General features: G+C 41.5%; 1 protein-coding gene across 1 annotated transcript; it reads right to left on the reverse strand.

Moving 5' to 3' along the window:
* Positions 1-473: 473 nt before the first annotated feature.
* rab4b (RAB4B, member RAS oncogene family) lies at positions 474-24,552 on the reverse strand. Its single transcript, XM_084065261.1, has 8 exons — positions 24,340-24,552; positions 14,152-14,232; positions 10,783-10,897; positions 8,233-8,295; positions 6,323-6,477; positions 6,085-6,180; positions 5,424-5,606; positions 474-4,037 (listed from the first exon to the last, which is right to left on the reverse strand). Exons 1-7 carry the CDS (start codon positions 24,353-24,355, stop codon positions 5,491-5,493), a joined length of 642 nt encoding a protein of 213 aa, XP_083921387.1. The 5' UTR covers positions 24,356-24,552; the 3' UTR covers positions 474-4,037; positions 5,424-5,490.
* Between the last annotated feature and the right edge of the window lie 1,891 nt (positions 24,553-26,443).

The following is a 26,443-nucleotide window of genomic DNA, read 5'->3' on the forward strand; positions in this document are numbered from 1 at the left end:
GCAGGGTACAGCTGCTTCGAGTTTAACATGTTAGCACCATCTAGTGGCAAATGGGAGCCATTGTTTCCCCTGTCAAACAATGCAGCTGGGTTGATGTCATTGTCACAGCTGGTCTAAGATCAATACATCGGTCAATATATCTATTTCAGCTACATAAACCCACTGACTGCATTGACCCTGGAACATACATCCAGACAATTGGTGGTCTTTTACCCATTGTAATATTCAGTCTGTACAGTATACTCATTCCACTCTGACCCTGCTTTTGAGCAAACACCAGAATGACTAAAGAACAGTGACATCTTTGATACAAATAGTGTAATTCTTGACTGTTGAATACAATTATTTTATGTATAATTGTTCAGAGCACAAGATAGATTTACTAGTATGCAGGCAGGTTAATTAACTATCCATGAAGTTACACCCCTAAACCTAACATTTATAAAACAAAAAGAAAGACATCTCAAAAGATATTAACTTAAAAAACAAGCTTTTTACTCAGAATTCCATAATCATTACAATCAAATGAGCAATATCCACCCTCGATAGACAATAGACAACTTTAATCTTATTTACAGCATAGATTACTTAAGATCTACAGTAGTTTTAAAGAGGATTAAATAACATGAGTTACTAAGCAACAACTGAGTTAGATTGTATTCTTCATTGGATAGAATTCAGCCAGAATGCTATGGCAGACTGGATGAAGTTGGAATAGAATGCTCCAGCTGAACATATGGCTATTGGTGAGTGCTTATTATGCACCATACAGTTAACACATACAGACTAACTCAAACTCTTTTATGTCAGCAATACACAGCAATTCAAAAATGAAGATGACTCTCAGTTGCTTCAGTACAACAACTGTGAACATGAAGTGTTTCTGATCAGACTGGTGGTTGCCAGTGTCCTACAGCTCAGGAAGTTAAAGTTACCGTAATTGTGTCATGACCTCACATCAGCAAGTGATAAAATCTTATTCCAATAAACAGCATGATGACATCACCAGCACATCCGTCTAGAGTAGCTACAGCAGAAACATCCCATTGAGAGAACTAACAAACTCAGTTGTTCTTCAGTAAGAAATGACATATATAATTAAAATGTTTTATTACAGTTTGCGTTTCAATTAAAATAAAATGTACAGTTCTGTAGTTACAGCATATAAACAACAAATTTTCTTCTCTCAAAAGTAAAAGTGCACTTGCAGTCGACCAAATGTCACACGATTAAGCAAACAAAAAAAATGAAACCAAGCCTTTCTGACCACTGTCTCTTTATCCGCCACATACCACCCTCCTGCTTGTCCAATTCTCCATCTTTCTCCTCCAAGTGGACAGTCTCATTTAAGAGCTTAAGCCCTATACATTAGACTGTATTTTGTCATTCGACAAAAAATAGCAACTGTACAAGCTCATAACACGTATGACTTGTAGATCTGCTATTTCTGAAAATATTTGCTCATAATGACATGTCCAAAATGGGACGTTAACGACATAAATATGTATGTAAATGGACATATGCTAGTGCTGGAGTGTTGGTGAGAGTGCACGTCAGCAGAAGAAGACGGGAGAGGAGGACAGGCAGGCAGCCTTGTGTGGAACTCCCAAACCGCTGTGAGAAGATCTCAGCAGCTGTGACTGAAGCAGCAAAACGTAATTTATATTTCATCATCACACCACAGTGTTGCTTTACAGACAAGAGCTGATCTTCAAGCCAACAGCTCACGCCGGGAAAATCTGCTTTTGCCGTTAAGCAACACCTATCGACACTACAGCGTATAAATTAGGCTTAAAGAGGGATGGAGACATATTTTAGCTCAGTGGTTCACAACCTTTTTTAAATTTCAAGGACCCCCAGTTTGATATGCATTAGGCCACGGATCCCTATTTGATACACATTTCTATCTCTGACACCCCAATCTACACGGTGAAAATCCTCCGCGTTTAATTTGAAGAATGTACAAATGAAGACTCCAATTTGTACACTCTCGAAGTTACAAACCCGCACGGGTCGGCCCGCGGACCTCACGTTGATAACCAGCGTTTTAGCTCGCAACCTCATTTCTCCTTCAACTAACCCCACAAAATCTGTGTGATAGTGATACATGGGAGGAGGAAACCATGTTACTGTTGAACACCCCCACCCCTTTCCCCTCAACAACCTCAACCACACAGAGCGGAGGCGTGGCAGTTTCATTGAGAAAGGGTTGAGAAACCAAAATGTCAAATCAAAAACTGGAAGTGTAATTGAACCAAAAAAACGTGGGTTTGAGTGGTTATGAATGTTTGCCATGATTCACCAGCGAGGTGACTGACGCAAAACTAAACTGTGGTTTCCTGTGACCTTTCTCGTTAAGTGCACGCAGAGCGGCACTTTAAAAAAAAATGAGGAAGGGGAAGAGCAGTGACTCAGCAGTGGTTCTCAAAGTGGGGTCCTGGGACCCCCCACAGGACCTTGAGGGGGTTCCAGGGGTGTCCCTGCAAAATTAGTTAATATAGCGTCTTTTATACTTCAGCTATTCGAAGATAGCTGATGTATAAGCTGTATAAGCTCGAGCTTGTAGATTTTGCTATTTTCGCAAAAATGTGAAAAGTCGTAACAATTTTTATGGGGTCCCAGGCACAAAATATATCAATTTGGGGGTCCCTGACAGAGAACCACTGCTATAGAGGAGGAAGGGCACAGCCGGGAGAGAGAGATACAGAGAAAGAGAGAGAGGCAGAGAAAGTGGTTGGCTTTTACAAAGACAGATAACCCTCTGTTAACCTTCCACTGTGATTGTGCCAGACACACAAGAACATTAACATGGGCCAGAGCAAGCAAGGAAATCAGATAAATGCAAAGCACTGCCCTTGTGGCCTTTGGAGTAAAACAAGAGTAAAGCCTGAGTTATACTAAGTTGCGCGCCGGTGTCGCACACTGAAAATAACAGATCTACGAAGTTCAAAGTGCCCAACTGTGAGCTTGTAGATCTGCTATTTTCGGTGCGCAAACAAGTGTAAATCAGGTGTAACGTTTCTTGCGTCTTTGTGCTTTCAACATGACCCGCAGACTTGTGTGTGTGTGTGTGTGTGTGTGTGTGTGTGTATGTACGGAGTGTTGGTTGGACCAGTTCCCTTTGGAGACATCAACAGTGGTAACTGGGAATAGAATACATCCATGATGTCAATTATATTACTAAGGCCCATATTCTAACGATGATGATAGTGCTTTTCCAACAGTATATCAGACATACACTGAGTCAGATTGAATAAAGGCCCACGGTCAATATTTGGGCTTATATGATTGAACAGACATGATCTACGCTGTAAAACACACCCATTTATATCAGGCCTGAAGAAATTATTGGACAACAACGGTGTTGAATACATCTACAACAGATTAGCATAAGAAAGGAACAAATAATCTATTGAGATGGTTAGACGGAAGATGCATTTGGTCTTCATCTGGTTATCACATTATTAATGAAAAGCCTAATTTACAAGGAGTAACCGCCGTTCAGTGCAAATAAGGGTCCAGAATAATATCAGTCAATAATAATAAAAATGCTAAATACCCTCAATGAATGTTAATTGTCTAAGTGTTGGCCAATCCAATAATTAAACCCTACCAGGCTAGTTTCACACGATCAATAGATGCAAAAAAAAAAGAAGAGAAAAGAAAAAGAAAACAAACAAAAAAATAATAATGATATTCAGTCACAGACCGTGTGTTGTGAAGCCATCTTACGAGCATGTGTTATTAAAAACCAGAAGAAGAAGAAACAAGACAAAGAACAGTAGGGCAGCCCATACATACAGTAAAACCCTCAACACTTCCTGGGTCTGGTGAGGAATAATGGAGCAACATTTCTGTTCTTCCACCGCGTCTCCGAGGGGCTTTCAGAGGGAGAGCTGACCTCTCCAGGCAGGAAATATTGATTCTTACCAGAGGTCAGGGGTGAGGGCTTTGAGCGACCGCTGGTCCAGGTGATCTAAGGTGTGTGTGAGGCTGAAGAGAAACAGGTTCCTACACACAAAACACACCACCTGGAGCTGACATGTGGGAGGAGAGAGAGCAAATGAGGAAAATCAAAACCCTGTCAACTGACAATAACATTTTTCTATTTTATTTATTTATTTAAAAAAAAAGTTGAATACAAAAGTAATAGGCTCTATGCACAGCAGCCATATTATGAAGACATTCACAGGTGTTACTAATGATACTAATGAAGTAAGGGTCCATTTGGTTCCATTTGTACACTCTCAGAGTTATGGGGGTCGTGGAAACCACTGTGCTACACTAAATGGAACAGAGCCTTCATTAGTATCATTGGTAACACCTGTGAAGGAAGTGATAATATGGCTGCTGTGCATAGAGCCTATTGAAAAAACACAGCCTCCTCCTCACGCATTAGAAGGACAATTTCAGTCACCAAAACAGTGTTGTTTTAAGCGAGTCCGACATAGTTAAATTCAAGGGGTTTAGAGAATTTAGGAGGGTGGCATGTCTGGAAAAGGAATATCAAATATCAAAATATTGAATCAAGCAACTTAAAAACTGTCTGGGGTGTACACAAAAGCAAGAGTCGACGTGAAAATGACCCCAGAAATGTATAAAAATCATCCTCATCATGCCAAAAGCCTGTACTATGAGGCCAGTTCAACATACCCAGGATATCCTTTCGCTATTTGCCTTCTCCAACCCACAACAACTGCAATCACACTATTACGCAGTCACACAAACGGGGCTACAGTTTGACAAACGAACAAAACTACTGGCAGCAGAGCAGCATATATCACGGACAAAGAGCAAGCTATAATATTTGACAAATATGAACAATTCAAACACATAATCCAGGCTAAAAGCAACAGAGTTGTCAAATGCATGAAGGACAGATGGCAACAAAACACAGACTGTGTCAATGTGTAAATTCATACTGTAGGTTTTATAATAGCACTGCTCCATCATTAGGGCACGAGTAGATCCCAATTATAGTTGTGAAATGTGTATTAACCACATCAACCACACTAAGCCTGGTGTCCTATTTTGGGCAAAAAAAATAATAATCAAATTCGATTTGCTATTTGTCGTACAATGAAGTATACAGGGCTAGTGAATGTGTTGCTTAAATGTATTTTTATGCTGTGTATCAGAATTTTAACCATATTCCTTCAGCTGTAACTCTGACGGTGTAAAACGACTTGGGAGAAAATACAAAAGTAAACATAAAATGTTAAAAGATAATTTAAAGGGCTAAGAGGTAGGCTTACTTTCACATCTTACAATTACAACGAGGCATTAGTGTTTCAGTTAAACTGGAAGTTACTTTCACTAATCCCAAAATCTGCTACAGTATGTAGTACAGGCCTATGAGAGCACATGGAATTATATCCTGATATGATGTCAAAGTTGGTGGCTAACATCGAAACGACACTGACCTGTAGGGGATGTCCTGTGAGCGTGGGCCTGGATGAGGGGGTTGAGGTGAGGGCAGCGCCCCGACCCCTAGCAGTTACACTGCTGTTTGTTCTGCGTTGTCGTTCCTCTCGGCTGTCTCAGCTGCCGCAAGGAAGCGTCGCCGTACTGGATGCCTGATCCCATCCTCTCTGGGTCTAATTCACCTTTGACACCAGCAGGGTAATAATGTCAGTCAGAGGAGGCATATGAATACAGACAGTAGAGACAAACAAGTTGAAGGTAATGCTGACAGGGTGCACGCACACGCACACACACACACACACACACACACACACCTCATTATAGTTTGTATTTTCATTTTGACTTGTTTTCAATCTGTTTAGTTTTCATTACTATGTTTTAAATAAAATACAAAATAGCGTATTCAGAGGCAAGATTTAAAAAGTATTGTCAATAAACACAAAACATCATACCATTAAAAACGAATATTCTCACTTAAAACTGCCAAATGTAACTAAAATGGTCAATTTCATATCATATATTCATATTAACTATTGACACACAAACACAGTGTCAATACTGAAACTAGATCAGGGAATGCACCCAAAATCAACAGTCATACCGTAACACCTAACCGACACTGACACACCTCATGAACCAAGAGAGCGAGGGAAAGTGTACCTGACTCTATCTTATTGAGGATGGTGCGGGCGCACTTCAGGAAACCCTCCTCCACGTTCTCTCCTGTCAGAGCACTGGTCTCCAGGAACATCAGCTCTAAATTAGATGGAGGGAGGTTTGGATGGAGGTTTAGCCCAGGACGAATGCAGTTTAAGCCATTAAAACCGGGACTAGGACTCTCCAAAATTAGGATCGGCAATGAGCCCAAAAAATGCGTCATGTGATTCAATGTAGTTACCATTCTCCTGAGCAAAGCGTGAAGCCTCCAGGAACGTCACCTCTCTGTCTGCATCCAGGTCCTTCTTGTTGCCACAGAGGATAATGACGATGTTGGGGCTGGCCAGTGTCCGTGCGTCTGTCAGCCAGTTGGTCAGGGCATTGTATGTCTCCCGGCTATGTGACAACAAGATGGGACAGAAGGACGCATAGTGGTTGCACCTCTTTAACTTCAGTGCAGTGTACAAAAAAGAAATAAAGTCCAACGTTATAATAAAATGTATCGTTTGCTTAAAGACCGATATTAAATCTACAGCATTGTACATAAGGAAAAATAAGTTACCCAAATCACTATTTCCCCGTTTTATTTTCATCCAGAAATCAAATTCCACAAAACTAGGTCGAGTGTGTACTCAACAGAGAGCTGATTTAACACTTGTGAGCAGACGGTCATACAGAGAAAGTTTCAAGAGAACTTGTTTTGGCGGTGAGGTCACCGGTCGCCATGGCGACGGCCCGCCGGTATCCATGACAACGCGAGGCCCGTGAGGTGAAGGGAAGGGTGTGGGTCTGCAGGATAATATCCCACAGCTGCACTCAGACAACGCTAAAAAGATGAGGTCAACATCATTCTCTCCAACTCTCTCCATGTACCTCTCAGTTATTCAGCGTTGATGGATGTCTCTCGTCCATGTATCTCTCTCTCTGTCTCTCTCTCTCCCCCCATTCAGCTTTGATGAATGTATCTGCTCACTTTCTCCTCTCTCCCTCACCCGGTTTGTCCATCTTTCCTCCTCTGTATCTCCATTTTCCTTCCATGCACCCCCCACCCCATCTTCTCTTAATTAGACACTTTCTCTAATGCACTTTCACGACTGCTGCCGTCTGCAGACGCCGCTATATTACAGCTATACTCTCTCCTCCATCTGAACATACACACCGTCTCACGTATGCACACTGTATTACACACCTGTCACTCTGCATTAGAGCACTCACTCCATCTTGATTATGCCAGCGCTCTAAGGAAAACGCAGCCTTATCAAATAAGACGGTGTGGTTGCGACTCTGTCACATCGTGCCACCGTCTCTGCCTCGGCGGCGGCACAGTTAACTCACACAGTATGTGTGGAGGTGACATCGACGTGCTAAAGCTCTATTAGGCTGCACGGGTCGTTGACAGCAGTGTGAATGATAGTATTAGAAAACTATCAGAGCAGTGGTTCTCTAATAAGTGGGGTCTGGGGACCGGTGACCACCCCAGGGGTCCTTGAGGAGGTTCCAAGGGGTTCCCCAGCAAAATGAGGAACCGTTTAACCATTTAAGCACTATTTTAAACTTAATAAAAATAAAGCGACAATATCTGATCCACAAGCTCATGACGCGTCGCATCACAACGCGTTGTGCGCTTGTAGTTCTGCTATTTTAGAACATTTTCAATAGGGACACCAGGTTCAAACTAAGTGGTTGATTTCACTATTATTGGGGCCGCTCGGGCGGGCACAGAGGTAAAGTGGCTGCCCACCATGACACAGACACACCTCATGAACCACCTATCCACCGTGGTGCATCCGGCTTTGTCGAGTGTCTATACGAACACAACTGGCCCATTGCTCAGGGGACGGAACACGACCAATGGAACCAAATGGACCCTTACGGGTCCATTTGGTTCCATTTGTACACTCTCAGAGTTAGACACCCACCATAAGGGGCCATTTGGGAACCAAAATGGAGTGTTTCTAGCGAGCCAACATGGACGATATCAGCACCCTGACCAGAATGGAACAGAGCCTTCATTAGTATCATTGGTAACACCTGTGAAGGAAGTAAGGAAGCGGCCCAATTCATTTCCAATATGGCTGCTGTGCATAGGGCCTATTCTAATTCTCTGTCTGCTTTTACAATAAGATGTTACGTGGCATTTCTGTTCCATACCTCGTGATGTCGTAGACGAGCAGCGCCCCGGCGGCCCCTCGATAATAACTGCGTGTCACAGACCTGAGGAGGAAGAACAGAACATTTCGTTAAGCCTAATTTAGACGCAGTACAACGAAGAGCTGATCTACAAGCTAACAAACCAGTCTCAAGTTAGCTTACAGATGTGCTCTTTTTGATAAGCGACACAGTCATGCGATGGAGTACACATTAACCACTTTAACCCTGGCGGCCCTATTTCGGGCATGTCATTATACAGTAGGTGAAAATGTCCACTATGTACAAACATTTCCCCCCCAAAAAAGGAGTAGTTCACCAAAGAAATGACTTTATTTCTATCGTTTACCCACCTGATGGTGTCTTTGAGTCACAGAGAATTTTCGTTTCTAAAACATTCCTTAATGGTGAATGAAGAATCCCAAAATGAAAACACAACTTGATAAATGGAATTAATCAGAGACCTGATTTAACAACAACAAAACTATGTAAAAATAAAAGTCCAAAACACAGCTCACGTGGGGCTTCAAATGTTTTCTACCGTAATCCTTTCAGTAATCCGCTCAGTGCCTTCCCAAAATATGACCATATGACCAGTAAATACACTTTCGGGCAAAATCGGCTCATGCACGAAAGATGCACGTGCCTGGGAGCTCCCGCGCATGTGAATGAGCTCCGGTTGAACCCCACGGGCACGTGACATACACGTTCTTCACTCGTGCATGTCCCGAAGTGTTTTAAAAGTTAATTTTTGGCTTCTGTGGTGATATTTTGGAAACGTTATTCAGTGGACTTTGGCAGAAGAGAATCTATATGACAATATGAGCGGTGTTTTGGACTTATGGACAGATTTTTAGCCGCCAGCTGAAAGCGCGGCTCTGTATTCACTCTGACTCTGACCCGACAGATTTCCGACATGTATTCAACACTTTTTTTGCTATTGGCTGTCCTGGCTGTCCTTCACTACTTCACAGCCAATGGGGAGACACTACTTTAAAGCCAATGGACGGCCGTCCTAGCCAATGGACGGCCGTCGTTTACAGCACCCGCCTCCCCTCGCAGCACCGCGGCGCAGGCACGCCGGGCAGTTGTCCTCCCACCCCCCCTTACCTCTGACTGCAAAGGTCTAATAGCGGCCAAACAACGGATGCACGCTTATACAGTACTTGAGTAAATGTACTTAGTTACTTAGAACATTTATTTTTCGACGACTTCACATCGCCCGTCCCCGCAGGGAAGGGGGTTCCCTGGCTCAAAACAGATGGGGGGGGGGGCTGTTGACAAATACATATTAATCTGGGGGTCCATGAACATGTTTGAGCACGCGAGTTTTCCTTTCGCCTCCGAGGCACCCAAACCAGTAGAAAGTAGAGACGCGAAAGGAGTTGGGGAGAGCCTGGCTGTGTTGTTGACTGACAACGGGTGCATTTCTCCTTTCCGACATGTCGCCTTTCCGACGTTGACTAACCCTATACCTAACCCTAACCCTAACCGCACGCGGAAGCCACTAGTCGGAGTGGTGAGATGTCGGAATGGAAGGAGCACCCCACTGGCAACAGATGCACGCTTTTATGTGAAACAACAACAATACAACCTGGCGCAACAGTTGCGTGCATTAGCGCAAGATGAGCACAAAGGAAACGTGTGTTTCAATCACCGTCTCACAGAGTAGGCTACTCACACACGCGTATACTGTCTGAAATACTCTGAAAACAGCCGATCTACAAGCTCACAATCATTGTACTTTACTGGAGTAAATGTACTTAGTTACTTTACACCTCTTAACAGACGAACATACGTGTTGGGGCTCCGAAAAACTCAACGAGCCACAACTCACTATCTCTCGCCCCTAAACACGTTCGCCCCTGATCGCAACGGTCTGGGGTGAGCGACCAGTGCCGTTCTGCCTCGCCCCTAAACACGGTCGCCCCGGATCGCAAAGAACGGTCTGGAGTGAGTGATCTGCTCTGCCCTTCAGTGCATATTTGCATGCACATAATGATATTGTTGTTGAGAGTGTACAAATGGAACCAAATGGACCCGTAAGGGTCCATTTGGTTCCATTTGTACACTCTCAGAGTTATGGGGGTCCTTGAAAATAATACAACCACTATGCCACACTAAATGGAACAGAGCCTTAATTAGTATTATTGGAGTTATTTTGGTTGCATTGGAATGGCTGAGATTTCATTTTAAAGACCACTTTTACATTTTGTGCTGCAGATTGGGGCAAAAAAAGCCTGCCGCTGGCGGCTATATTATGACTTTAGTCATTTCTTGTTTATATAGTTTTGCTATTGTTAAATCAGGTAGGTCTCTGATTAATTCCATTCAACAAGTTTTTTCTTCATTTTTCGATTCATTCACCGTAAAGGAATGTTTTACAAACCACAATTCTCCATGACTCAAAGACACCACCGGGTAGGTAAACAATAGAAATAAAGTAATTTCTTGGGTGAACGTGAAGTACTCCTTTAAACTTTACCATGTATTGACAACACTGCAAGACCATCCCCCAGTTGCATGGCTTTCCACACGAGAGATGGGAATTACCTGAATCGCTCTTGTCCCGCTGTGTCCCAGATCTGCAGTTTGACCGTCTTGCCGCCAACGTTGACCACCCTGGAACCAAACTCTACTCCTATAGTGTGGTTGGAGTCTTGCTTGACTGCAGCAGGTGGGAAGGACAGAGGGAGAACATTGGACAGTTACTCACTCCCCGTCATCGACAAAACTCTAACCTTCTGAGACTCGGTCTTAGGGAGATTTGATCCTTCTAGCGCAGGGGTCTTCAACGTTTTCAGGCCAAGGACCCCCTAGCTGAGATGAAGCAGGGACCCCCTCTATATTGTATAACATTGTGTTTCAGATTCCACTTTTTTTGTTTACTTGGTCTGCTCTTTTTTCCCTCTACACCTATACCTCTTTGCCAAAAATAGCAGATCTACAAGCTCACAACGCCTCGCAGCACGAGGCGCTGTGAGCTTGTAGATCTGCTATTTTTGGCTAAAGTTCTCCTCAGAAAAAGGGATGCTAAGGTTCAAGTGGTTAAGGTTAAAAAAAATAATCATATCACACAAAGATTTGGCAGACCCCCTGTAGTAACTCTGAGGACCCCCTAGGGGTCCCGGAACCCCTGTTGAAGACCCCTGTTCTAGCGGAAATCGAAAATGATATGGGTCGTTTGTGGGGGGACTGAGAACTTAACAAAAACTACACAAAAACCTTGGCTGTGGGAGTTCGATGTAAAGTCATATTGTAAAACCCTACCAAACAAATGGCGTGCATTGCCACTTTCCATCGCTTTCAAGTCAGCTCCCAGAGACAGAGCTGTGATCTATAATGTGTTGGTGTGTTGTGCTTGTTTTAAAGACATGAGCAGTTATCTTCAAACAGCTCATATCCATATCAGAGGACTGGAGGGAGTCCCTGAGAGATTAACACCGGCCAACACCACCCCTCTCTCTCCACTGACAGCACTCATATGTGATATAGTTGGCATTAGATTAAAAATACTAATCACCAAAGCTAAATCTATGAAATCTAGATTAAAAATGTACTCCAAATTCTGGCAAATATTGCAATTTAATGTGTACTGCAAAACATGTGAGCACATTTTTTTGCAACATCATTTTGTCACGTTTAATGCTCGTGGTTAGTATCTGCGCAGTTTCAATCAAATGAAAGACTTCTTTGTGGTAGGCCTGAGATTCTCCACTGCTGCAGGATAATTGTAATTTTTTTTCATACTTCATTCTATAACATTTGTTCTTTCCTTTCTCTTTAATCGCACAATGTACAATTTTGATATGTTTACAGTTTCATGTTTAGCCCAAGTACTGTTCCTACCACTTATTCACATCTATTCAGTACAAAATGACTGGGTTGGTTTTAGTGTTCAGTTAAAGAACCGCGGCCTTGGCCAAAAGCAGTGGCACCCAAGAGCTAAAACTAAACTAAACCAAACCACACAGAGTATCTTTGAGTGCTGGCGAGTCTCTCTCTCTCATATTGCACAGAGAAAACTGTATCACTGGTAGTCTTCAATGTATCGTTTCCAAACTGTGCTGTCCTGCAGTATAATTGCTTCAATCCGTCCAGGTGGGGTTTCACTTCTCCATCAGATTTGCCCCGACAATTTAGAACCGCACAACACAGTACTGCTTACAAAATGGCCTGTTAATGTCAGCCGTCTACAATATGTTTCTGACTGATTTTCTCCTAATGTTTATGAATACAATTTGCCTGGAGGAACCTGCTGTAAAGCACGCTGACATTAGAGGAAGTGCCAGGTTTGCGGCTTAACTTCTAGCGTGATTGACACAGCGGAGTAAAACAAGTCCACACACTGTGTGTGTCAGCTCCCAGGAGAATACTTTATTAAAGACTATGACAATGTTTGGACCGCAACCGGGTCTTCATCAGGTCAGACCTAATGAAGGTCGAAACGTTGTCACAGTCTTTAATAAAGTATTCTCATGGGGGCTGACACATAGTTTGCGGACTTCTTTTTCTTCTCTCAGTGTATGTATTGTTGTCCAGCACCTGCTATTTTTACTTTTTGGGTGTGCGTGCTTCCCTTTGGACTCTATGACACAGCATACTAAACATCATTAATGCTGTCATTATTAGATATTAGACAGACAATAAAAACTCTGAGAAGAATCCCAACATAGAAACGTCAGGATACCAAGTAGACAAAGTTGCCATCAATTGCTTAGGGCATGTGAGCAGAAATTGATATATATATGAAATATTTCCACTGTGTAAGACTATTAAAGACATGTTCTATATAGCCAGTCACTACTTAAAAAGGTAAAAAAAAGGTAATATTCTTTGTATTAAAAAAAGAGTAAGGTTAAAGCTCAATTTACAGCTATTTATTTTAAGGCAACAAATCACTTATGCTACCTTAAAGAATCAACAACAAACCAAATACAACGCTGGCCTCATCTAAACTACAGTATATAAAGGTGGTATTGTTAAGGTTTTCATTTGATCAATTGCTATAAATCGGTTCTGATTCACATTTGTGCACTTTATCTATAATCTCATTTGTTCTTTTTGATAATTTTGCAAGCAAAGAAAAACAATGAATTAAGATCAGAAACAACATTAGTTTATTATATTCTTTCTTAAGCAGTGATTTAAATAAGGAGGAGGACGTAGAGAGAGAGAGAGAGAGAGATCAAGCAATTGCAAGAAAAGCAAAAACTGCAAATGTACGCTCGCTCGACAGATGTTTTGATAAATTGCTCGTATCACCACCCTTACTGGCAAGGGTTTTATAACGTGAAAACCTCCCACGTTATACTCTGCCCTGATCACACAGTGTGTGATACAATACAACCTTATTTGCCACCATGGAAATCTCACGCCCATAAAATCTCATATTAAAACGGTTCCTGTTTAGAATATGGTTTTGAGAAGCATCCCTGACAGCTCTGTGTGTGTGTTTAATAGTTAGGGCTGACGTTTTAGTTGCCGATGAATCATCGTTCAAATAATTGCGCTTAACGATTTCATTGTGTTTTTGGCATTGGACATTGGAACAGCTTTTTAGACTTTGCAAACAAAAATTGCACTGGGCAGATATAATAATTAAATATACAAAGAAATAACTGACAACGGCTGTTCAAAGTAATGTACTATGGCCAAAACAGGCTATGCGTTCAATGATTTTATACTTTAAGAAATGTTGCTCTACAAGTTCACAACGAGGCAAGCTTGTAGATCGGCTATTTTTTGCTATTTTTCAAAAGATGAATTTATGCAGATGAATGGAAACTGATTCCGATGATTATGCAAAATAATTGCGATAATCTCAAATCATTGCTATTATGTAATAATTGTGGTGCAATTAATAATAGTATGATTATTATCATTATCATCATCATTACATTTTGATGAGTGGAAACTTACACTTGTTCTCAATGAACTGGTGGAGGAGACAGGATTTCCCCGTCCCAGCACTGCCGATCACAAGGAACTTGAACAGGAAGTCTGCAAAAGCAAAAGAAGAGGGGTTCAGAATATAAACCATGCTATGATCTGCAGTCCTCAGGGACCAAGCCTTAAAGGTTCTATGACATTCATTTTCACTTTTCTTATTTTTTATGTTTTTTTGGGGGTTTTATGACCTCAATTACACCCAAAAAATCTTAACTTTGAACATTCAGTGGATTTTCTGTGGTCTGTGGTTTTCTGAATAATTAGGCTGAAAAGTAATCTGAGTAGTGAGGTCACAGCCGATTAATCCCGCCCACTCTCCTCCTCGGCCCTCCCCTCCCCTGTCCTTTCCTTTGGGGGGGGGGGGGGGGGGGGGGGGGGGGGGGGGGCGGAGCAGAGGCGATGATTGACAGGCAAAATCCCTCAACAGCGACACCCGCAGGCAAAGATTTTTTTTTTCATTGCAGTTGAAAAGGCTTTAGAAATGTGAGAGAAAAACACCTGCCATGGATCAATGGAGTGGATTTTTTTGTTAAAACTTTCTATACACGTTTGAAGGACCATGACAAAGACTTTTAATGTGTGGTAAAACTGAACGTCATGAAACCTTTAAGTTTCCCTTTAATCCATTCTGAGCTACTACACTCACACTGTCCAAAACAATCCTTGAATAAGCCACCGAATCACTGAACCTTGCTTGTGAATAGGCAAGGGCGGTATGTATGATTCTAATTTAACCGATTGAGCCCTATTTTATACTTCGTCGTACAATGGGTGTCATGGGGCGAACATAGCTGATGTACAAGCTCACAACCCGTCCCACCGCGATGCGTCGTTAGCTTGTAGATCAAATTATCTTTTTTCCTATACCTATAATGCTATTGATGCTCAAAAAAAAGGGACGCCAGGTCGAAGCGGGCTCAGTTAGTACACTTGTTTGTGCCAAGTGATCAGAGCTGGGTGTGTGGGGACCCTTTGGGGAGTGGGGACAGAAAATGGAAAATCATTAGAATGACTCCATTACGGCAGCTTTCAGCTGGGTTCCATGTTCCATGTGCTATCTTGGGACTCGCAGGAATTCTTCAGCTGGTTGTACAGACATCATGTGTGAAGAGAGTGGCTTCTTAGTCTGGAGAATACAACCCAACCAACGCATACGACCCTTGAGGTCAAAAGACATGAGTCCTCTTGACAAGCAGCAGCACTATGGTCCAGTCCAAAGGCTGGCTTTGTGCGCAGTGACCAGAGAGGACAAGGGACATTTGCATGCGTAGGCAGGCAGGGCCATACTTACTGTAGATCCATGAGATATATAATAATAAACAATATGGGGACTGAGGACTGAGAGGTAGTGTGTGAGTGTGTGAGTGTGTGTGTGTGTGTGTGTGTGTGTGTGTGTGTGTGTGTGTGTGTGTGTGTGTGTGTGTGTGTGTGTGTGTGTGTGTGTGCGTGTGTGTGTGGGGTAAGTGAGTGAAAAACAATAACAGAGAACTAGTGCTTATGAATGAAACCTAGAGAGGTACATAAAAAACAAAGCCTGTATGATGTTATCCTCCTGATTACAAATTTATTTTACATTTGGGGTCAGTAATGTATGTAATAACAGTATTTTCAAAAACATTTTGTAACATTTCCACCAACAATGACATGCCAACTTTTATTTCTGAAAATAGCCAATCTACAAGCTCACAACACGTTACATCACGATGTGTTGTGGGCGTGTAGATTGGCTAAACAAAAAAAAAGAAGCTATAATGACATGTCCAAAATAGGGACGCCAGGGTTTAAGTGGTTAAGCACTGGTACTGTAACCAGAACTGCTGGCCAGATAAATGATTATACCAGGATTACTGGTAAGATTACTATCCAGGTAAACGCCCTATGACTATGAATATTCAGCTTCACACAAGGTCAACAGAGCCGAGAGTCAAAGAGTCCCCAGAGGAAAGGAGATGAAAATTGATCTTTTGTTTCTCTGTGACATTTAAACACATTATGCAAGTGCTCTTGAGCCACATTCCCTTCCTTGACCCAAACAAATTGTGTGCGTGCGTGTGTGTGTGCGTGTGCGTGTGAGTATGTAAACATGGCTGTTTTTTCAAGTAACATAACCTTGAGATCAAATCAAATCATACTCAGACAGAACTACCACAATAAGCACAGGAAGTGCTCGGTCAGGAGTCCACTTCCTTCACCTTATACAGTACATGTCACCCACTGGCTCTCAATGAATGTGACAGCAGCACAACTAACAGACACTTACAGCTCTGTCTAAAAAGCTTGCCTCGGCTCATTTGAGAATAATCCCAGACATCACCCAAACACAACCATGCTGGCAGTGTCAATGTATCAAGACAGTGGAGGAGACAGGAAGGCAGTGCTGCCCTGCGCCATGCCAGGCTGTTTAGACTATATTGTTACCGGCCTCAACAGACAGTGAGGCTGCTATTGTTTTCACCTTTTCAATCTCAGTCTGTGTGTGGTGTTTATACCGTATATATCTGTGGACAACGCGATACCGTCACAACGGCGCAACATACAGTCACAAAAAACATTGCAGGTTTGTATTTGCGATCCCAATGAAGGCCGGAGATGGGTGTGGTCCGTCCAAGCTGACCATAGCCTAGCTGATTAATTTCCCTTAGCATTCATTGCTACAACATGCTTTCAAACTTCCAGCGGTCATTTCTCAGTAACTGTAGTGCGCCGCCAATTACAAAAGGGTTTTCATTTCAACTATTTGAAAAGTACCCAATCCAAAACAAATTTGGTGATATAAATAACAACAAAACATTTATTGATAGAATAAGAAGAAGAAGAACATCATCAATACTTGCAGCCCTAGATTTGAGGTATACGATATGACCCCCATGCAGCTGCCCTGTGCATGATTCAATCTTCACACATGAGAACGTCACAGCTGGTGTGTTCTCATCATCAGAAGGTTTTCTCTAGTTTCTTTTTTTTTACCCTTTTTCCACAGTAGCAGAGAACGGTTGTTAGCCCGACAGAGGACGGCGTGCTGTGGACCCATTCGGCCCAAGAACCACTGTGGCAAAGTAGCTTTTGACATCAACATTAAACTCTTAAAGGAGTAGTTCACCCCAAAAAGTACTTATTTTTTATCATTTGCACACCCCATGAAGCCTTGAATCCATGGATTTATTTTTGTTTTTGTGGCATTCCTAAGCCAATAATTTGATTCCCGTCTCCTACCGGCTAATGTATCCGGTAGGAGACACAAAGTAGATTATTTGTGTCTCCTACCGGATACACACCCGGTCATCAAATTATTGGCTTAGGAATGCCACAAAAACAAAAATAAATCCATGAATTCAAGGCTTCATGGGGTGTGCAATTGATAGAAAATAAGTATTTTTTGGGGTGAACTCCTCCTTTAAGGGATTAGTCACTGCCTGCCACACAAGTACACTGTCTCACAAACACAACACTGTTGACAAACTAAGACACACCTTTCGTGAACTTCCTGTGATGAGACCTGAGAGAGACCATACACTTGTTGGGAGCAAAAATAAAAATCTCAAATACCATCTGAGCTTACTGCAAGTACAAACAACACATCACTGCTGTTCCAGTACACAGTGACCTCTTGGTTGGTACACATGGGAAGACACATAGTCACAGCCGGTCACCATGGAGACGGATAGCATGGAGGCTAACACAATCAAAAAGCCAACTCATTTCCTTTCCTACTGGGTTGCCCGTCATTCAGATTAGTGATGCATCAATACTGGTGTCAGATATTGAATAAATACACAGACAAAGGAGTTGTGACAATGGACATACGTAACTAATTTCCCTTATGTTGAAATATTAAACCATACTTTTGCACTGAGGAAACTAAGTCCAACATGGACTGAAATGTGACCTTTTGCACTCAATTGTGCACTGTACAACCATGTAATGTATCAAATAGAAACATTTGAAAGAAACATTTTATCCAGACTCTCTAGTCTAAATTCCTTCTTTGTTCGCTCTCTGTGTGTGTGTGAGTCCTCCCTTGCTGCATGTAACTTTCCTACTGGGTTGCCTGTCTTTCAGATTTGTGATGCACCAATACTGGGGTCAGATATTGACAAACTATCAGCGGTGGAAAATAACTAAGTACCTGTACTCAAGTACTGTACTTACATACAATTTTTAGGTATTTGTACTTTTTGTACTTGAGTATTTCATATTTCCAAAACTTTTACTTCTACTCCACTACATCTCAGAGGCAAATATTGTACTTTTACTCCACCACAATTATTTGAAAACTAGTTAGTTAGTTACTAGTTACTTGTAGATTTTGATTATTATTACAAAACATACAGTAACCACTTCAACCCTATATACATTTGGGCCATTTGAATATAGCCGATCTACAAGCTCAAAATGCGACGCATTGTGAGCTTGCTTTCAAAAGATTTGTACTATACATTTGAAAACTTGAAATGGGACGTTTTGCATAATGAGTACTTTTACTTTTTACATTTTGATGCCAATACTTTTATACTTTTACTGAAGTGCATTTTACTTAAGTTAAACATTTGAGTACTTTTTCCACCACTGCAATTTATACAAAGCTAAAAGGTGTGTGTGCTGTGTGAGAGTGAGAGTGAGAGTGAGAGTGAGAGAGAGAGAGAAAGAGGATATTGCCTAATTTCCCTAGTACTATTATAGCAAACAGCACATACAGTAGTGTCACGTGGTTTGGCTCAGTCAGCCTTCAGCCTTGTTACACATAGAATGATGTCAACCGTGACATAAAGAAGAAAAACAGGTTATACTATAAACACGGTAATCATTTTAGTCCAGTCACTCAAGGCTAAAGCTGGTCTGAGTCTACGTTGTTCTTCTTAAAGTATAGTTTAGTTCAAAACTTTACAACCTAAAACAAGAGTAGCCTATCCTAATATTCTTCAAATACAAACTAGTCCTGTCACAATTATTACATAATCGCAATTATTTTAGAAAATCGCAATACTTTTGCATAATTGTCATAATCGTTTCCAATTTCCATGTTGAAAAAATGTTCATACATTTTCAAAAACAGTGGAAATAGCTGCAGATCTATAACAAGATCTCAACACATCACATCGCGAGCTTGTAGATTTCCTAGAAGGCAAACAGAAATGTAATTTGATCTGTTCCAACGTTCCACGCCAAAATTCAATTAATTAAATTGGTAAACAATCATTTGTATGGAATGTAATCGTCAAGTAAAATGTCATGATCGTGACAGCCCTTATCCAAACATGAGTCACTCATCATACATTTTTACTTTCAGTCAGACTATATTTAGTATATAACTATAAATGAGTAGGCCTACAGTGTGTGTCACCATCCATGACCCACTAGTAGATTGTGTGCATATGTAATACGATCATGGAAATGGTTTCACAATACTGAAAACACTGTACCGAAAATGAAAGAATGACTGGTTTCTGTTAGAACAAGTTAAACTGCCCTCATGCTTCCTTATAATCCTTCTAAAGAGAGAACTCCAAACCAATAGGGATATCACACTAGCATTAGTGCCGGCAATGGCACTTAGCATGCTAGCGTAATGTTTCATAGGGTTTCAGAATGGAGACATGAATAGTGTGTAAGAGAGAGAGAGAGAGAGAGAGAGAGAGAGAGAGAGAGAGAGAGAGAGAGAGATGAAAGCAACATGACAAGCATGACAGCAACACAACTAACAGACTCTTACAGCTCTGTTTAGAGAGCTTGCCTCAGCTCATTTAATCCCAGACATCACCCAAACACAACCATGCTGTCAGTGTCAATGTATCAAGACAGTGGAGCAAGCAGGAAGGCAGTGCTGCCCTGCGCCATGCCAGCCTGTTTAGACTATTGTTACCAGCCTCAACAGACAGTGAGGCTGCTATTGTTTTCACCTTTTCAATCTCAGTCTGTGTGTGGAGTTTATACCGTATATCAACAACTTTGGTCAACGCGATACCGTCACAACGGTGCAACATACAGTCAGAAAACACTGCAGGGAACACTGCTTATAACAGGCTCTATGCACAGCAGCCATATTATCACTTCCTTCACAGGTGTTACCCATGACACTAATGAAGGCTCTGTTCCATTTAGTGTAGCACACTGTAGCTCTAATACCTTTTCATTTCCACGACGACCATAACTCTGAGAGTGTACAAAATGGAACCAAATGGACCCTTACGGGTCCATTTGTACACTCTCAGAGTTACACACCCGTAAGGGGACATTTGGAACCCCCCTCAAGGAACCATGAGGGTCCCTAGACCCCAATTTTAGACCCACTGGTGTAGCAGAGTGTTTCCAGTGAGCCAACATGCACAATATCAGCACCCTGACTCTGTTTGACCAGAATGGAACAGAGCCTTCATTAGTATCATTGGCAACACCTGTGAATTTCTTCACAATATCGCTGCTGTGCATAGAGCCTATCCTTACTCCTGTAGGCCTTCTAAAGAGAGAATTGAGTCCAAATCAATAGGGATATCACACTAGCATTAGTGCCGGGCACTTAACAATAAATCCAGCATGCTAGCGTAATGTTTCACAAGGTTTCAGGATGGAGACATGAGTGTGTACGAGAGAGAGAGAAAGAGAGAGAGAGAGAGAGAGAGAGAGAGAGAGAGAGAGAGAGATAGAGATAGAGAGCCATGAAAGACAGTGAAGGTGTGACATTTCAAAACAGCAGGGTCTTGAATATCCGTTCCATTGTCCTATGTTGTTCACTGATATCATTGTAGAGGGTGAAGATGTATGAACATTATGTAGTTAAACAACCAATTGATCTTAATAGTCCAGCAGCCCACAACTACAGACAAGTGCAAGTCAACAACACATGCAGGCTGCAGCACAGTCTTGTTTTGTTTCCATCAAGTGACGGTGTACGGTCACGGTGCATAGATAGATAGACCTTTATTCATCCCTGAGGGGAAATTCAGGTGTCATAGCAGCAACGGCAGTTAAGTGTGAAACACAGGATAGGTACAGATAGAGAGATAATACGACTTATAAATGTATATAGACTTTTAGAGTCTGACCCTAGCCCCTTTCGGAACCCTGTAGGCCTATACCAATTTTGTATTTGGGATGACGATACCGTCCGGATCAGACCAGACCACCGCACCAATGTAACTAGTCGCAACTCCTGGCAACAAAACCGTTTTAAAGGCCAGTCCACACACCAATGCAACTCCTTGCAACTGCCATTGGGGATAATGGTTGCAAGTAGCGGGGTTCTCCTTCCATTCCGACATCTCGCCACTCCGACTAGTGGCTTCCGCGTGCGGTTAGGGTTAGGGTTAGGTATAGGGTTCGTTAACGTCGGAAAGGCGACATGTCGGAAAGGCGAAATGCACCCGCAAGTAGCTGCATGTTGCAAGGAGTTGCGTCGCAAATCATTGGTGGGGAGTCTGTGGACTGGCCTTGTCTGAACTTAGCCGTCTGCAATGGTCCGACTGAGTTACCATAAGTTTAATCTCTCAAGAACAGATTCTGCTCTGCGTTTGAATCTGTCGGGGGGGTTCGTCATATTGTGTACACACTGGCCTACAAGTGGGCGTGCCTTCAGATCAGGAAGCAGGCCGCGCTTTACCCAATCAAATGTAGTGGCCAGGATTTACGTGTCCGCCGATCCTTCCCCACTAGAAACAAACCGAAACTCATTTAACAATAGCGTCCTCGGAGCAGACAAAACCACGGAAACATATTCCCATTTTAACTTGCTCTTTCATCATAGAAACAAGTGGGCTTATAAACAAAACGATCGATGTTCTTTGGGAGAAGTGGTGTTAGTGTTCCGTGTAGAAATATTGTTAGTGGGAATGAAAACATAGTCGCACCGCCGGAAGTGAAAGGCTGAAGGCAGACCAAAACCCCGGTTTCCTTGCGCACGTGTGCTACGTCGACTTCCTCCCAGAGCCAACTGAGATAGTAAAAAACAGCAGAGGGCGCTGTTTTTCCTTTTCATTTGGCGATGGGTTCCCAGATTGCCATAAGTTATACTACCAGTAAATTGTATAATAATGTGCAATCTAGTGATTATATGTATGGATATACATCCCCTATGAATGGATACTGGTACAGTCAACAGTGGATGCAATGCATGCTGCTGAGTGACCAGACCACCACCACTGAGAAGTTAATCCAGTCGTGCTCCATGGAGCACGACCTGGACACGACCGTGGACTTCTACTACACTACACTATACCGCATATTATATTATCTTAAACATTTTTATATTATTCCATTATATACTGCATACACACTATTGCTGTACTATATTATACTATCATATGCTAGTATCTTACACTATTATATTTGCTATTATTGTTATTGTTACTGCTTGCACTGTATCTCTTTCTGTCTCTCCTCTGTCTCTCCCTTTCTCTCTCTCTTCTTTCCCCCAACACGGTCGAGGCAGAAGGCCCCCGCCCTAGAGCCTAGGGTCTGCCTGACGTTTCTTCCTGTTGAATTAAGAGGGAGTTTTTCGTTGCCACTGTCGCAAAATTGCTTGCTCAGGGTGGGATGTTGGGTCTCTTCTCTACATGTAAAGTGTCTTGAGACAACTTGTTGTGATTTGACACTTTAATAAAATTGAATTGAATTGAATTGAATTAATGATAAACTCAACACTGGGTGCTGCTCCCAGTATAACCAGTGACTTTCCTGATACAGGCCTAAAACAGGTCACGTTAATTATCTACGAAACCAAAGGGTAACTCGTAAAAGACAATCCAAAATGTCATTTAGACACCATAATCTGGAGCAGTAGCTAGCTACTGTAGCTACCATACCTCCCTGACATTTAAATATGATAAAGCAAGCAAACTAGGGTAATAACACGATATCTGATCTTAAAAGTTTTACATGGCGACAACCAGTGGTGGAAAAAGTGCTCAGATGTTTAACTTAAGTAAAAGTATCAATACCGCAGTAAAAGGCGGAATTCAAAATGCACTTGAGTAAAAGTATAAAAGTATTGGCATCAAAATGTACTCAATATGCAAAACCATCCATGTTTTCAAATGAATACAAATCTTTTGAAAATAGCAGATCTACAAGCTCACAATGCGTCGCATCGTGACTGTATGTTTTGTAATAATAATCAAAATCTACTAAGTAACTAAAGTTTTCAAATAATTGTAGTGGAGTAACAGTACAATATTTGCCTCTGAGATGTAGTGGAGTAGAAGTAAAAGTATCGGACAAAAATGAAATACTCAAGTAAAGTACAAATAGCTCAAAATTGTACTTAAGTACAGTACTAGAGTATATGTACTTTCCACCACTGGCAACAACAAACATGCCACCATCTGTTATCATAGCCCCTGTTGTTGATAGAAGATAAGCAGACATGAAGGAAGGTATCACGTTTATCAAACATACTGGGGGGAAACATGACACTTTAACAACAATGTGGCAGATGGAGAAGGCTCATTATTACCACTACAACGTCTTTTAGCAGTGATGGAAGAAGTACTCAGATTTGTTACTTAAGTAAAAGTATCAATACCCTATTGTAGAAATTAAAAGTACAAAAAGTATCCATTAAAACATACTTAAAGTACCAAAAGTAAAAGCACTAAACTGTTTGAAAATGGCAGAGCTTGCAGATCTGCTATTTTCAAATAGCCTAAGTATAAAATAGGGCTAACGTATGTTGTATAGTATGTTTTATAATGTAATCATTCATATCTTGCAAGGTAACAATAGCAACTAAAGTTTTCAAATAATTGTAGTGGAGTAAAAACTACAAATTTGCCTCTGAGATGTAGTGGAGTAGAAGTCAAAGTACTGAAAATCAGAAGTGCTCCAGTAAAGTAAAAGTACCTCAACATCTTCACTTATAAGCACAGCACTTGAGTAAACGTACTTAGTTACTTTCCACCAGTGTCATTTAGCAAGTTGTAGCTAACATTAGCAGACCACAATAGCTAGCTTAGAGAGCTAGTTAGCAGTAAATAACTGCTAGTATAGACAGACTAGCCTGTATAGTCGCTTGGCCGGCCATAAAAAGCACAGATCTGCAAGCTAACAATGCGTCGCGAAGCGACGCATTGTTAGCTTGTAGATCTGTGCTTTTTTTATGGCCAAGTATATAAGCGACACCCTCAAGCGATGGAGTATAAATATGAATGTTGACAGATATACACATACCGTATGTCTCAGACATGGCTCTCTCTCTCTCTCTCTCTCTTTCTCTCTCTCTCTCTCACTCTCTCTTACTACTGAAGCTTTGATATGCTTTGATATTATTACTGTAATACTGTCCTTGTTGGTAATAGTTTATGTTCTAGTTCTGCTGTTATTGTGAGGTTTGGCTGACTGACAAGCCTCTCTCAGTCTGTGGGATGTTTGTTTCCTCCGCACACAGTCACACACACACAACCCTATTTGGTTTCCTCCTCTCTGTTGCCACGTCGTGCGAGAGAAATAAGCAACGAGGTCTACAAGACAAAACAAAAAAACAAAACAAGCCCAAAAGAAGACTAGACCAGTGGTTCTCAAACTTTTTCGTGCCAATAAGGACCCCCAAATAGACACTTATTAGACCGCGGACCCCCATTTGAAAAGATAAGCCAGGGAGGGACCCCCATAATAGAAGATTTTTACGGCTCTCTAGCAGTGATTTCAACCATTTTAATTTCAAGGACCCCCAGTTTGACATGCATTAGGCTACGGACCCCCATTTAATGGCATGTATGTCTCTGGAACCCCAATTCATATTGTAAAATCAATGTTAATTTAACTCTGAGAGTGTTAGGGTCCATTTGGTTCCATTTGTACACTCTCAGAGTTACAGACCCATAAGGGTCCAATTGGTCCCTGCCCATCATTTAGCTGGGGACCCCCTGGAACCCCCTCAAGTACCCCTGGGGGTCCCCGGACCCCACTTTGAGAACCAATGGACTAGACTACATGAGAAAATAGCATATCTACAAGCTCACACAGGTTGTGAGCTTGTAGATCTGCTATTTTCAAAAGAACATCTTGGAAACGAGTGAAACATTTTGAGTATTTTTTTAAAAACATTTTCACAACACATCTTTTGAAAATGGCAGATCTACAGGCTGCTATTTTCAGATCTACGAGCTGCTATTTTCAGCAAAAGCTTGTAGATCTGCTATTTTCAAAAGAACATCTTCGCAAAAAGTGAAACCTTTTGAATATTTTCAAAAACATTTTAAAAACAAATCTGGTATGGGGCATCCCTGCCACAAAATATGTTTAGTTAATGAATAATAATAAACTTTATTTGTATAGCACCTTTCATGACATCAAATGCCGCCCAAAGTGAAAAGAAGAATAACACAATATTAAACAAGAACAATACGATCAAAAGCATGATCAAGAACACATTAAAAGGAGGCAACATCAAAATGAAAACAATACAAGAAAATAGCAAGAACAAAACAAAAGTAAAATGGAATCAACTAAAAGCAAGAGTAAAAAAGTGGGAAGCGACTAGGCCTATTAGGCTACATGAGTAGCCTACTATTTGTCTATTTGGCTATTTTCAAAAGAGCATCTTGGAAAAAAGTGAAACATTTTGATATACACAAAATCTGGTACGGGGGTCCCTGGCACAAAATATTTTTCGATGGGGGGGTCGGTGGACAAATACAATAAATGAAATAATCTGGGGGTCCTTGATGTGACCCATGTTTGCCCTTGTTTTTGTTGTGACCTTGTTTGTTGTATTTATTTTTTATTATTTTCTGTTATATGTTGTTGTTTTGCTTGGTTGTGCTGGTCACTCTCTGTTTCTGTTTGGGGGGGTTGTATGTCGTTTTTTGATTTGTTCTGTGATGTGACAAAAAAGGGTGACATTATATGCAATGACCTTTGCCATATGCTATTTAATTTTCCCCAATAAAAAAGTATTTAAAACAATATCATAATTTGGGCATGAAAATGTTTGAGAACCACTGGTTTAAACAATACTAGGAAACAAGCCCAAATAAGCAACTAGACGTTAGAAACAAGGCCAGAAAACCGCAACTACCAATATCTACAAGCAACTTTACAGAAAAACAAGCCCAAAGTCGCTTATAATAAGCAGACATGGCAACGCTGTTCCTCTCCTCACTGTGCTTCGTCAAAACATGACGTCACCACGACGTGACGTCAACCACGTAAAGATGCTACTAAGTACCAGACCCAGACCCATAGAGAGAACCTACGTATTGTAGGTTACGTTAAATATAGGTGTTACTAAAACAGCAGACTAGGCATATAAAAAACAAAAAACAATAATGCA

This window comes from Gymnoscopelus microlampas, assembly GCF_963454915.1.
Source record: "Gymnoscopelus microlampas genome assembly, chromosome: 8".
NCBI classification, from domain to species: Eukaryota; Metazoa; Chordata; class Actinopteri; order Myctophiformes; family Myctophidae; genus Gymnoscopelus; species Gymnoscopelus microlampas.

What these genes read in the sequence shown, in the direction of transcription:
- rab4b (XM_084065261.1), bottom strand. An exon ending in GCGGGACAAGAGCGATTCAG is followed by an intron (nt 8,296 to 10,782) that starts GTAATTCCCATC and finishes CTTCCTCCTCAG; the next exon opens with GTCTGTGACACGCAGTTATT. An exon ending in CTCGTCTACGACATCACGAG is followed by an intron (nt 6,478 to 8,232) that starts GTATGGAACAGA and finishes GTTGTCACATAG; the next exon opens with CCGGGAGACATACAATGCCC.